This window comes from Protopterus annectens, chromosome 6.part0, assembly GCF_019279795.1.
Source record: "Protopterus annectens isolate FY-2018-M chromosome 6.part0, PAN1.0, whole genome shotgun sequence".
Lineage (NCBI taxonomy): Eukaryota > Metazoa > Chordata > Ceratodontiformes > Protopteridae > Protopterus > Protopterus annectens.
Genome location: NC_056737.1, coordinates 1,625,589,366 through 1,625,603,533, shown reverse-complemented (window position 1 = coordinate 1,625,603,533; position 14,168 = coordinate 1,625,589,366). Strand labels below are relative to the sequence as shown.

Here is a 14,168-nt window from a genome sequence, read left to right as displayed (position 1 = left end):
GTATACATTTTTCTAAGACTTTAGACAGAGGGGAGAGGATAGCTATTGGTCTGAAGTTTGAGAGTTCTGTGGAATTGCCACCTTTGTGAATAGGTATGGTGTAGAATTGTTTCCAGATAGCAGGTACTTTAGCTTCAGAGATGGAACTGTTGATTAAAATAGATACTGGCAAAGCAAAAGAGGGAGCAGCAATCTGAAGAAAGTAAGATGGGATACGGTCAACAGAAACAGAGCATGGTTTTAGTTTGTAAAGAAGGGTTTTGATGTAAGCAGTGCTTTAAGGAAAAAAGAGTTTGCAGAGTTAGCTGTGGGTGGAGGTTCCAAGCAATTTGGAACATTGTTACTGGAGTATTTTAGATTAAGATTGAAAAATTTGGCTATTGACTGAATGAAACAGGCATAGAAGGTGTTAACAGTTTTTTTGGGAGACTTGTCAGGAGAGGGATTAGATGAAGCAGGATTACCAGTATGAAGTATTTGGTTTATGGCATTACAGAATTTTTTTGGATATGATTTTAGGGCAGCTGGTGGGTTATAGTAGAAGTCTTTTTTATCTTTATCAATACATTTTTTTGTCTTATTTCTCATTTCGTTATAAATATTTCACTAGGGACAGTGCAAAAATATGAGGCAAAAATAAAGCACAGTTGAGATGACCTCTCTTACTTGCAGACCTAGAAATGACCAGCTATCCTTTCTCATTCAACTTCTGTCCAGCACAGTAGCCGACTGATGTATTACGTAACTGTTGTAAATCTTCGCTAGGTTCTGAGCAGAAAAGGAGGAGGCGAACAACAACAGAAAAACTGCCAGCAGTCCTTTGTTAGTGTTATCCAACTAGGAGTTGCTCAAAAAAATAAAAGCTTGAAATCTGATCTATCATTAGTCAGCCTTTGACTGCAACTGACTCTACGAAAATGATCTCTCATTGGCTATAAAACTTGGCTAATGAAAGAGTGGAATTTGGAGAAGTTTGCAGTCAAAGTGGAGCCATGTAATGTTTTTAAGTATGAAACTGTAGCACTTCACAAAATGTTTGAGAGGTATGGCTTTCTGGTATTCTGATATGAAAATGTATGATTTTTTTTGGAGAAAAAAATAATTCGAACAGTGAATGATGGTAAAAAATTAACACGAATGGGAGAAATTATGATTCATTTGTCACTTCAGGCCTGAAGAAAAGTATAAAATCTCTGACGGTAGCCTGAGGCCATCTAGGAACTGGTGTGACCACTTTGAGCAGCAAAGAAGATCTGGACTGGAAGACCTGCAGATTACATTATGGGAAAGGGGTGGTATTAATTAACTGGGATGGTTTGGAGTGCTTCTTGCTCTTCTCTTACCTATAAGTTCATTGTTAACCAGGCAGGAAATGAAAATACCGTAAAATGCAGATAGAATAACAGACAATGAGTGACCTTTTGACATGTAGATAAAATTAAGACAGGATCTTATTTAGTACCCTTGGTGTCATTACCTTAGGGGACATTGTTAATCTTGACCTACCATATAAATAGGTGTCGCTGTAACCTATCTATAATTTACAATCCCATTGAAATAATACTTTTGAATAAAACAGTCATGTCTTCAATAGAGCAGCTTTTTCAGAGAGTCCAGTACCTCATAATCATTCCAATGATACATTCCAAGGATAAAAAACAGTGCAGCAGCTATATGGGAAGTGCATCTGGAAGGGTCATTTTACATCTGTAGCACTATAGCTCTAATAATCAATATAAATATGAAAGTTAACCGACCTACATGCCAATTTTACAGCTCACAGTTTTTTATACAATAATATAATTATTCCAAACCTATATAAGTTTTTCTCACACTGGATCTTTTCTACGCAAATCTGAACTCACTGTACGATGTTTTATAAGCAGTTGTATAAAAATAGAATTGCTCTTTAGTAAACAAACCGTTTGCTTAGATCCTGATTTTAGTAATAGGTTAAGAATATTCTTGAGGATACCTCTAACCTCTAACTCGCAGTATATGAAGTAGTACAACTGACACAAAGTCCTTTAACAAGGTTCAATATTATTTTTTAAGTATTGCTAATTGAAAGATATTGGTGTTCCATCAGCTTTTCTCCATTAATTTCAGGATAGAATCTATAATCAAACTCCATTACCCTTCCTTTGGTCTATATTTTCGTAGCTCATACCTATCAAAATTATCTTTCATGTTTGTCCCGAGAATATAAATATGTCATGGATATCTCAATTATTATGGAACACTTTCAAGTGTTAATATTATTAGTTGCATATTGCAGGTCAGTGGAGTTTTTACAAAAAATGTGCAATTACAGTAGCTGTTAATTTCAGTCACACATTCATAGATTGTTACAAGCCTAACAACCTGGAGGTGGGACTTTGTAAGCCTAATCAAATTTTCCTGAAAGAATAATGACATCCTATATCCAAATAGGACATTGGGGGACAGGCATTTTTAAGCTACCTCTGTCCATAAGGGGACATGGGTGCCAGGCCTGGTGTAAATTTCCAATTCCCCATCCAGTGGTCTTGGCTGCGCTTAAATTAGGCAATAAACAAATATAGCTTCACATGGACGGAAAGCCTGTCAAAGGACTTGTGAGATAATAATGGAAATAAATATAAAAATAATATTAACTATAAACAGCATGAGACTAATCTGTTTTGAAAGTTCTGCTATATAGTTCTTGCAATTTTAAATGTCAGATATGGACATGATCTACAATATAATAAGCATGACACCTTACAGAGAATGAATAAATCAACAACTAATATACAAATAATAATTTCCTAACTATTCAATTACTGTAAGTAAACAACCACATAATTACATACAGAGGACACTTACCTCCCAGTAATATCTCAGCTGACTTAACCACTCAAAGTCATTTTCATCACCAACTTTTTTCTGCACCAGAGTTGCAAGGACATCCCTTGCATGAACATCAAGCACAACCAGTGCCCCAAGGGTAACTCTGTTCTGTTTAGTAAGCTGCCCACGCACTAGGGTGACAATATCATCAATCTGAGTATTGTTCTGTTGCAGGTAATCCTCAAGTGCCTAGCAAATAATAAAAAATAGAACAATGAAGTGCAAATAATCTTGCATAAAAAACAACCCTTCTATTTTTCAGTTTGACTTCTAGTTTCACCTGCACAATTGTTTTAATAAAAAATGTACTGTATATGCTCCTATTGTATATTAGAACTTTCTTTTAATAAACAGACCTATAGGCAATAATCTAGTTATTCTGAGCAAACATACTGCTGTTGCTGTTTGATTTTTGACATATGTTGGTCAATGTGCTCTGTACATCTTCACCCAGCCTCTCCAGATAACAAATGTCCCTTAGTTTACATCATGCAAAGAGAGTGTAATGTTGTCTTTCCAGAACTATTCAATAAAGGCTAATTTTTATTCAAAATGTACTTGCTGATTGGACAGCCCAGTCAGCATGTCCACTGTAAATTGAACATATACCAATGCAAAAAAAAAGTCTGACCATTTTTGAGGCAAACTTGATGATGCATAGAACAAAATATGATGAAAAACAGAAATCGTCTAAACAGCTGACAAGTATGCTTACTGGAAATACCATAACCATACCTGTTAACAGATATGCAGAATGTTCCTGACTTCACTCATATTTCTGCCCTATCCCTTCAAATATTTTTATGTTCCATGACAATTTCTCTCAGTGTTTTTGAGTAAAACAGCCAAAACATAACCCAACAGAAGGGAGAAGGAGGAAAACAAAAGAGAGGAATATAATATACAGAAATGCTGCCTTCCCCATTCTATCACATGTACCGAAGTGATGTACTGTGTAAGTGTGTAGACATACATACCAAACATCTGCAGTACTTCACTTTGCAAGCTAGAGGGAAGAAGAATGTAACAGTTCCCATTTTCAATCTCATAATTTAAGAAAAGTAAGCAATTTCTTTCTTAAATAATGCTATTGTATAATAGTAATAATCCACAAGTGGGTGTGGGTATCATAGGATTTACCCAAGGTTGACTCTGATCATAAGGCAAAACCACTTCAATCATGGGCAAATCATGTGATATCTACACCCATTCATTGATTATTGCTTAAATAATGAATTCTATATGCGTTCAACTGAATACAGCTAATATGATCCCTTAATACCACCAGGAAAGAAAAGGAACCAAGCAGAATACCTGAATAATATTATTTCCCATCCATCTCAGACAGACACAGGTGCTCACTCGACATACACACACACACACACACACACACACACACAGTACAGACTGAAATGAAGAAGTGAACTCCATATATGACTGCTACTAAAAATGCAGATGAACTGTTGAAAACATACAAAATAGTTGCATCGTTTCTCTGGTAGAATATACAGCAAGTTAGTCATCATGTTATGGGATGGATACTGAAATATAAACATACAGATAACTAATGTATTTGGTTCTGTAGCTGTTCAGTCTCATACACCCTTTACTTCAGACTGACGAGACTGAGTCTGTAGCTGAAATGCTCAGTTCAGACACTTTTTTGTCTATTGGTACACTTCTCAGAGGTTTAGACATATACAGAGAGGGTATTTCACTCACAGACTATGAATGTAAGAAGGAAGATCATTTGTGACTTAATCATTAAATAATGCATGAAAGTATCCCTTAAAGAAAATCAACCTGAACATCACTTCCTAAATACAGCAATTTATTCAAAAGTTGTCCACACGACATAACAGCACAAATCAGCAAAACGTAAAAAAACAGCCTTGAGCCAAAGACAGACACTGGAAAAAACAACCTTTAATGTAATGACCAAATGTAAAAACACAGTAAAATGTACTAGTTAAGCGCTTTCATCCAAAAGCTTAGAGGGAATTGATCAGAACTGAATGTTACATAAAAAAACATACATTATAAAGCATTTTGCTAATTACTTAATAACACTCAATTATGTCAATTAAAACCTCCAATTAAAAGAGCACACCCAAAAGGAAAACATCAACCCTCTATGTGCCTTAATTTTAAAACACAGTTAATATTTAGGGTTTCATTAAGCCCTGGATATACAAAGGCATTCAAGTGAAGTGAAGGTTGGTTTTCCAGTGGCTGTCTTTTGCTCAAGGTTGTTTTTTCACTTTTTGCTTATTCAAAAGTTGTGTTTGAATTGCTCATGTCATGAATGAGTGGTAAATGCACTAAGCAAGGATAAAATTACCAGAATACTTCAAAGAATGCACAGATTGGATACCAACATTTGGGAAACCATTCATTCATTAGCAGATATTCGGTGAAGAATTCCAGGAGTGCCACTTTACAAAGGAAAGTAGCACTTTGTGTTTCGTCAGTAACAACTGCCACACTTTTCCATCCATCCATCCTCAACCTCTTTTCCCATTTTGCACACGGGGTCAAGGTGTCACTTCAGTAATGACAATCATCTTGAGTCAAGGTTTTACACCACCAGGTGGCTAGCCCAAGTTCAACTGCCTCACTTTTAAGGCCCATAAAACATGGTCCCTTAACTATTGCTGTCTGTATATTTATTTATTTACTTTTGTTTGCTAAGAAAGTCCAACTGAGCAAAGACTCTTTTCAGTGGATGCCCGTGTAGAAAAGATCCACATCACATATATCGCATGAGTTAATAGTAAAAATGTACTACATAACACTCAGAACCATATAACGTAGCAGTTGATCTGCACATTACATATACTGTATGGCATTTAGACATATTAATCTCAAACACATCTATATAACAAATTATATAAAGCATGTATAGCTTTACACACAGTTGAACATTCAGCATTACTATACAGTGATGTGTAATCTCGCTATAATTTCAGAACATTGACAGCAAATGAGGCATATGAATATATCATTCAAACTGTTAAATTCACCTGAAACCTATATTCAAGAGATTATAAGTGTGCAAATGCTGTGATAGTTTGATCTGACTGCACAAGGAAAGGGCTTATTAAGAGGATGGTAGAAAACATTATTGTTCTATTCAGAAATATAATTTCATTGGAATAGTAAATTAGAGATAGTCTACAGCAATGCCTACTTGCATGACAGGTCAAGATTAAACTCTGGTAATGACACTAAGGGTACTAAATAATATCCTGGCCTGATTTAAGATGAACAAAACATCAACCAGGAATGGAGTATAGCGAAACTCAGAGCCATCTACAAGTTCTTAATTTAATGGAACATGAAAGCATCAATTAAAAGCAACAGAAAACCTACTGTTTTCTGTATCCTGCTTTGCCATGTACTCAACCATTCAAGTAGGAAGATAATCTGTTCTCTTTTGACAGCATTTCGATACACTGGTAGCAGCTAGGTTGCAAGGAGTGCCTCTGTTTGTTGTTCTCTGGACTTGGAGAAGAGGAAAGGTAGTTTTATGTTTCCTCACTTCCATTTTCTCCAAGTTTGTATGACTTCACATTTGATAAATATAACATTTTGGGGTGGGCAGTTGTCACGTATAGAACAGAGCAGGGGGCCTTGCTCCCTGGAAAAATGTGTTTTTAATGACCTTGAGAGTGTCCCTGTTTTGAGCTTGCATCCTCCCAAGGTTGTAGACCTTTTTAGTTTTACTTAATCACACATCGTTTAAGTTGCAACACTTATTCATAGCTACAAGGAATAATGGTTGTCTTGATCTTGTTAAAAAGAGATGTGGTACATGGGTCACCAAATACAGAAAAAAATCCGAAAGATTCTTAGAGAGATGTCTAACTTGGTTGATTCTGTGATTCTGAAATGTTATAACAAGACAATCCATTGCCAACGTATCCATCATTCTTTGCAAACAATACAGACCAGACAGACAAGTTAGACGGGGTGAAATAGGTACTGAAGAAAAAGATTAAAATCATATTTTAAACCCTTTGTTATGACTTTATTGCTCCCCTGTTTGATCCCACATCTGTTTTTATTCATGATAACACTTTAAAACCACCCCTGGACACACAGGAACATCTAGGCCACATTGTCAAACCAACATAACTCTGACTGATGCATTAAACATGGACTGAACTCACCAAGTCCAATTAAATGGCTATCTATTTTTGCTTTCTACTCTGTTAGATGGTACAATTGTCTATGGTTCTGTATCTTCCAAATATGTAATAAATATCTGACATGTTGGTATACTCAAACCTGTCATTTTTTCTTAATTCCCTTACACAAACTACTAGTGCAATAATTTCCATGTCCTGAGGCAGACTGTACCTATCACAAACCTTACAATTTTCCCCTCGTGTCTTACATTTCAGAATACTCCAGGGCACATTTACATTAAGATGGAAACATTTTTTTTCCAGAGTTTCTCTGACTGACAGTACACCAAGATTCAGATTTTTTGTCACTGTTACTCTAAGTGTGATTAATAACCCAAAAACCTTTCTCTTCTCTGATGCCATCATTTCTACAAGTCCGAGTATCATGCTGCAGACCTCAAGCAATTTCTGTATACATGTTGCAGTCAACATATTTAATTCTCTCACTGTAACTAAAACTAGAAATGTAGTCAGGCAATCTGCAAATGTGCAGTGCATGATTTCATAAATCCTAGCATCCATTCTAGGCTGCTTAAACCACTTACAGGGCTGCTTTCTTAGGAGAAAAAAAAACTCATGTCTGCTGAAGATTGTTGATGCACTTAGTGAAGCCCTTAACCACACTTATTGCTTTGGCATTCTTTTATTTCTATCATTCCGCCTTCATTTTCCATGATCTTGGTTGAAGGATGTTAATGCCACATCATACTTCTACCTCTCAATCTTTTAGAGCAAAACAACTGCTCAAAGCTAAAAATAATGGAGATATAAAGGCCCACAATTAGGGACAGATTTTAAATACTGCTCATAAAACTTAGAAAGTTGCTAGAATAACAGGCTTTGCTTTAGCATGCATTATCTGAAGGATATGACATTTAAAATTAAAATGGTTATTATTTATGAACTTTAATCCCCGGTGATTTGTTAGAAAACCACAAATTTTATGAGGACCAGATTAAAAATATGAGACAAAAAATGGACATTCTGTGAAAATCTGGACAGTTGAGAGGTGTGTGCCACACCTATATATCCATACTCTTTTATCACTTGTATATTGTTCCATTATTCCTTATGTTAATATAACCATTCCCTCTCAAATTACTTGCTGCCTAAAGTCAGACTGATACCATTTTGCACACACTCACAAACACACACACACATATATGCACTACATTTGCTTGATGGCAGGAAGCTTTTAAAAACATTAGCATTCTACTTCCTGTTCATTCCTTTCTTCCCATCTTACTCCATCTGTTCCCCTACTGTCACGTGCACCTTAAACAGCTCAGTGATTTAACTCTATAGCACCCATTCCAAAAATCCCAATAGAGGCACTTTTTGCAGGTTTAAGACTAGTTGGTCCCCACAATTTGTTACCTGTACCATCCTCCTCCCAATCTGTTGTTTCTGTCCATGATAACTCTTTCTCATCACCCTGACATGGTCTTGTGCATCCTTATCATGCCCTACCCATCTTTTCTGGTGTCTAGTGAGGAGAGTTTTAGTTGCTCTAATGCCTGGTGTTTATCCTATCACTTTCATTCCATGCATCCTCCTGGTGTCTTTCTTCTGGACTCCTAGCAGCCTGATGTTATTCTCAGTGTACTGTCTCAAAAACTGTACACAGTGCTCAGGGTGTGGGGTCTGGCAGAAACTAATAGAGCAGAAGCATTCCTTCTTTTCTCTAGAGTTTATCTCCCTGTCAGTATACCCCAACATTTTGTTTTTGTTGTCACCGCTACTCTCGCTCTCATCCTGATGTGATCAACAGCGCCAGATCCTTTCCCTTCACTGATGCCATCAATTCTATACCCTCTTCTCAAACTTCATATCAGGGATGCTGTAACTCGAGTGTAAGTACTCTGTATTAGTCTACATTGAATCTGAACTGACACTTTTTAGCTCTCTTTGTCAGTCTTTCCAAATCATTCCTTAAATTTTATTGCCCCATCCTCCACCACTGCACCCAAGGCTGTGTCAGCAGTAAAAAGGATGACTCCATTCATTTTTGTACCAGATATGTCTGAAGCATGCACAACAAGAGCACCAGACTTAGGACAAAACCATGCGGTACTCCTTTAATGACTTTCCTTATTCCTGACACTGTTCCAATCACCACAACTCGTTAATGTATGCAGCAATCCTTAGTCGAGATCCTACACCAAAATCATTCCAATTTTTGTAGCAGTTGCCTTTGTAGGGCCTAGTCAAAGACCTTGTGAAGATCAGACAGACCACCACATCTATCTGTACTCAAGCTCACTCTGGCAACAAACCTGTGTTAGTTGCTGTGCTGCAGAATGTTGTCCTCTAGATAAAATTTTATAAATGATTTTTCCCATAACTTTTTTGGCCACAGCTATTAAGCTAAAATGTCTGTAGTTCCATTTATTTTCCTACACTGCCTCTCACCATACAACAGTACTACACTTGTTATATTCCCATCCTTACAAGCACTCAAGCAGTGGACAATGAAAATCTCTGCCACAGCATTTGCTAGTCTAGCACGCAAGCCAGATTTCAAGTACGATTTGGGGCAGCGATTTGGTTCCTGTGCTTTTGCCTTCCTTAAATGAGCTTGTTCCTCTCTTAGCCTTATTTCTCACCATCTTGGCATTGGTTTTCTCCGCTTTGCCTAATCCCCCTCCCAGCATACTACTCTCATCTTGCTTTCCATTGTCATGACTGAATCACAGCAGTCATTCAGTACTGCAGAACTATTGATTTTCCCAGTCTCCCATGATCTCCCCTCCATCTTTACTCAGACAGGTCAGGTACGTCACCTATTTCCTTCATTCTTTCTGCTATAACCCTGAAAAAATTGTTTGATCCTCATTCTGACCCTTTCTGCCAACCTCCTTTCAGCTTGTACCTTTATTGCCCTAAAACACTGCCTGCCTCCAGTATGTGCCTAATCCATCTCCTCACCTCTTCCTTTCACCACTTGCATGTCCAGTCATTTGTCCTCATTATTATCCTTCCCTTCTTGTCCAGCCACACTAGCCCCATCCACTTTTTTCATTTTCTTCACACTCTTGTCCACAGCCCTGGGTACCACATCCCTAACTCATTCCAATACATTGTTTACAACCTTTCCTTGTTCCTAGACCCATAATCTTTGATCTGTTACACCACCTTATCATCAACAACTTCCTTAAAATATCACACCAATCTTCAACTTTGTAAATTTTACCAACATTCTACTTTTCACACTAATATGATTACTACTGGCTAAAGACATTTTCATCTGGACATCCCCAATTGCCTTCTCTTTAGTCAAGATCACATTTTTATTCTTTCTTTTACAATCCTGAAGAGCTGGCTAAATCATCCTGACCAAGATCTCAATAAACTCCTTCTCCCTTTCCACTCGGGAACTCATTCTCCTTGTCTGCTCCTGGCAGACACAGATTTCTCAAAGATGACAACTCCCTTCCTCCTACTCCGCTTCTATCTCCTCAACTCTTTCATTCTCCTCCCTTGATGCATCCTGCAGCCAGTACATTATATTAACCCAACAGCATCTCATTTCCTCTCTCTTAAACCCCAAGGTGCTTACCCTATGTTCCAGCCCCTACTTACTCCCTCACCCCCCTCTTGTTTTGTGTTTTTCCTTCTCTCAGGCCTCATATTTTATGTCCTGCTTCACCTATCTCATTATTCCACCTCCATACCTCCTTTTTCAGTCACTCCTGAACAGCCTATACCAAAACACATCTATGTCGCACATCCTTTTTGTCAGAGTCCAGTCTTTCTATAATACAGGCAATATCCACCCCCACCTCCTGTATCAGTGGCTACAGATCCACAGTCTTCCCAGCCAGACTGTCTGCAATGCATACTAATGCCACCCATCCAAGTTCTGAATCACCCTTGTTTGTTCCCTTACTTTTTTGTGTCCTCTTCACCTTCTTTCTACTGCCCGAGTACCAACCCTACTTCTGTATGTTTAACACCACCTCCCCTCTTCCATCTCATCTAAAATGTATAGTCACATAGACATACCCTTCTAATCCAGCTCTGAGCACCACTGTTCCTTGAATAAGGTGAAACTGTATTTATAAATGCATATGCATGTACATGTCTATATAGATACAGTATACACACACACACACACACATATATATATATATATATATATATATATATACATGCATGGGTTATATTCATTCATTCCATCAAAAACAGACTTTTGCAGAAATAGGAATCATCAGTCTGTTTCAATGATAGTCTAAGTATGCCTAAAATGTTGGCGGATGAAAGGCTGTGTGTATTTGAACACTAGATCAGTGAATATTTCTCTGCATGAACTGAAATTGTCTGATGAAAGCATGTGTGTTTCAGTGAGGCATTTTTAATGACAATGTGTGTGCATGACAGATAGTCAGAGAAAGGTGTGTGTGTGTGCTCGCACATGCAAGGTCAGTGAGTCATGTGCATGTCAGTGCAAGACTGGCAGACAGTGTGGGATAAGGAAGTACCCCCTTTCCCTCAGTCTTATGCAGTCTTTGAGTTAGTATATATTAACTCATTCCCTCCAATGGAGTTCTGGAAGTGTGCACAATAACTTCCAATGGGCAGAGCCTATGCTTTTTGATACTAAAATTATGTCCTCAAATTTCAAAAAACATTCATATCTCTGGAACCACAGATGATACTACAGAAGCATAAATGGCAAACTCTTAAACACAAACTATTTTTATTGTGGTAGTATTCTTTAGGTTCCAGGTTTTTTTTTTTAAACAAGAAACATCTTTATTAAATAATCACATATGACATAGTCAACGATACATTTATATCAATAAAAACATACCATGATGACATAATTGTAGTTGCAAACATAAATTACTTTTGATCTATTCAGTCAAGGTCTGTCAAACATTACATAGTTCATTCAAATCCTGCCTTCTTTTAAACCTTGTTCCTTCTCTGCAAGCATTGTTCCTAAAATTCCCATTTTTTCCTATATGGTTTGCACCTCTCCTTCTCTAAAGATCCAAATTCCAGTTGTTTTATCTCTGTTACTGTATTCACTGCTTAGTTTAGACTTTGATTTCCATTTTCTAGTAATTGCTTTTTTGGCAGGCACCATAATTAGACTTAGAAAGGCCTTACTATGTCGACGCAATTCCAACTCTGTATCATAGCTCAAAAATAATTTCTTTAGTTATATCAATATGCTCACGCAGTATCTCTAAGACAGCAGTTTGCAGGGAATCTTTAAAGTCTGTCATCTCATTACACTCCCAGAAAACATGTTCCCAGTTACCTCTTTCTTTTCCATCACACCTCCAACATTTTCCGTCTACCTGAGGAAAAACATCTCATTACACTCCCAGAAAACATGTTCCCAGTTACCTCTTTCTTCTCCATCACACCGCCAACATTTGCCATCTATCTGAGGAAAAAATTCCTTGGAGTCTATTTGGGGTATAAAAATACCTATGTAAACACATCCAAACAAAGATCCTACATCTTCTAGACTTTGCTGCATATTTGGGAGACATACATATATTCTCTCCATTGTTTATTTGAGAATTACTTATCCAATCTCTTTCCAATCCTTTCTAAACTCCTCTGATTCTTATAGTTAGCATACAATATTTTGTATGCTCTACTAAGTATTCTTTAACAGCAGCTTCTGTTCTAGATTCTACTAAAATCTCTTCCAGCACTGGTCTTTGGTTCTTTTACCAGTTTTCTCAAATAAATTCCAGCCCCCTCTTTCCTATTGTCTGTCTCCCTAATTGCAGTCATCTTTACTGGCAGAACCTCCTTTCTCCAATTCTGTGTTGACTTAGTTCCTAGAATGCTTTCTCCTACCTTATAAATATAATATTTTTCATATATACGGTTATTCTCCTTAAGGATCTGCATCCAAAATCTCAGTCTCTCCTTGTTTCTTGAGCTCCCCCCCCCCCGTTTCATCATCATTCCTTTCCACTTTGAATTATAGGTTTCTGCTTGTGCTATGTATAGGTGCCTTAATTGTGTTGCTCTAAAATACCCCTTAAAATCAAAAAATCCCAAACCACATTTTTCAATTGGAAGAATCAGCTTATCTCACTTGACTTTTGCTGTCTTTTCCTCCCAGATAAAATCCTTCAGCTCTTATTAATTGCTATCCACAACTTCTCCTCTTGTTAATATAAATGTGCCTGACCTGTGTATAAAACTAAAGGGATTAAAAAAATTTTAACTGCTTGTATCTTGCTTCCATTTCCATATATCAGAGCGTCTAATTTCTCACTTTTTGTATTATCTTTTGTTTAGTTTCTTCCCACGTCCTTGACTACCACACCAGAATCCTTTTTAATCCATATTCCTAAGTGCTTGACTTTATCATATCCCTATAAATATTGATATCGCTGAATTAATTTGTGTGTGGGTACAAAGTTTACAGTTATTGCCTTTGTTTTATCTTCATTAATTTTCTACCCCAAAAAGATATGAAACTGCCTGAAAATGTTCCACAACATTGAAATGTCCTTTTCTGGTTTTATCAGGTATAAAGTAATATCATCTGCAAATAGAGACAGCTTTTCTTGACTATCATATCAATTATGTCCTTGAATTTTTGAGTCAAATATTTTCTTTGCCAATGGTTTTATAATGTAAATAACAAAGGAGAAAGAGGGCACCCCTGCCTGTTTCCTCTGCTCAAACAGAAATTATCATAGAAGAACCCACCCACTCTACTTTTCACCTCTGATCCCTCATATATCCTCCTAATCAACCTTATAACCTTATGAGTGAATGCCCTGCATATAAATTCCCAGGTTACTCTGTCAAATGCTATCTCTGCATCAAGACCCAACAACAACAGTGGTATTTTCTTACATTCAACTTCTCTCTGGATCATCCATGTTCTGTTAATGCTGCCAAATGTTTGCCTCCCCTCCACAACCACATTGATCCACGTCTATTAATTTTGGCATTACCTTTGCCATTCTTTTAGCCATTATAAACAAACACTTTATAATCATGGTTTAGGATTGAAATGGACCTGTATGAAGCTGGATCTGATGGGTCTTTACCCGATTTAGATCTTACAACCTCCATTGCTTCCTTCCAGGAATTTGCTGTTTCTCCTCCTCTTAAAATACT

General features: G+C 37.1%; 1 protein-coding gene across 1 annotated transcript in view; it reads right to left on the bottom strand.

Moving 5' to 3' along the window:
• The window catches only part of DNAH7 (dynein axonemal heavy chain 7), a 4,771,155-nt gene that overhangs the window by 2,778,423 nt on the left and 1,978,564 nt on the right, over positions 1-14,168 (bottom strand). The window contains exon 19 of the mRNA XM_044073696.1: positions 2,848-3,060. Within this exon, the coding sequence (XP_043929631.1) occupies positions 2,848-3,060 (213 nt within the window). The remainder of the gene's footprint in view (positions 1-2,847; positions 3,061-14,168) is intronic.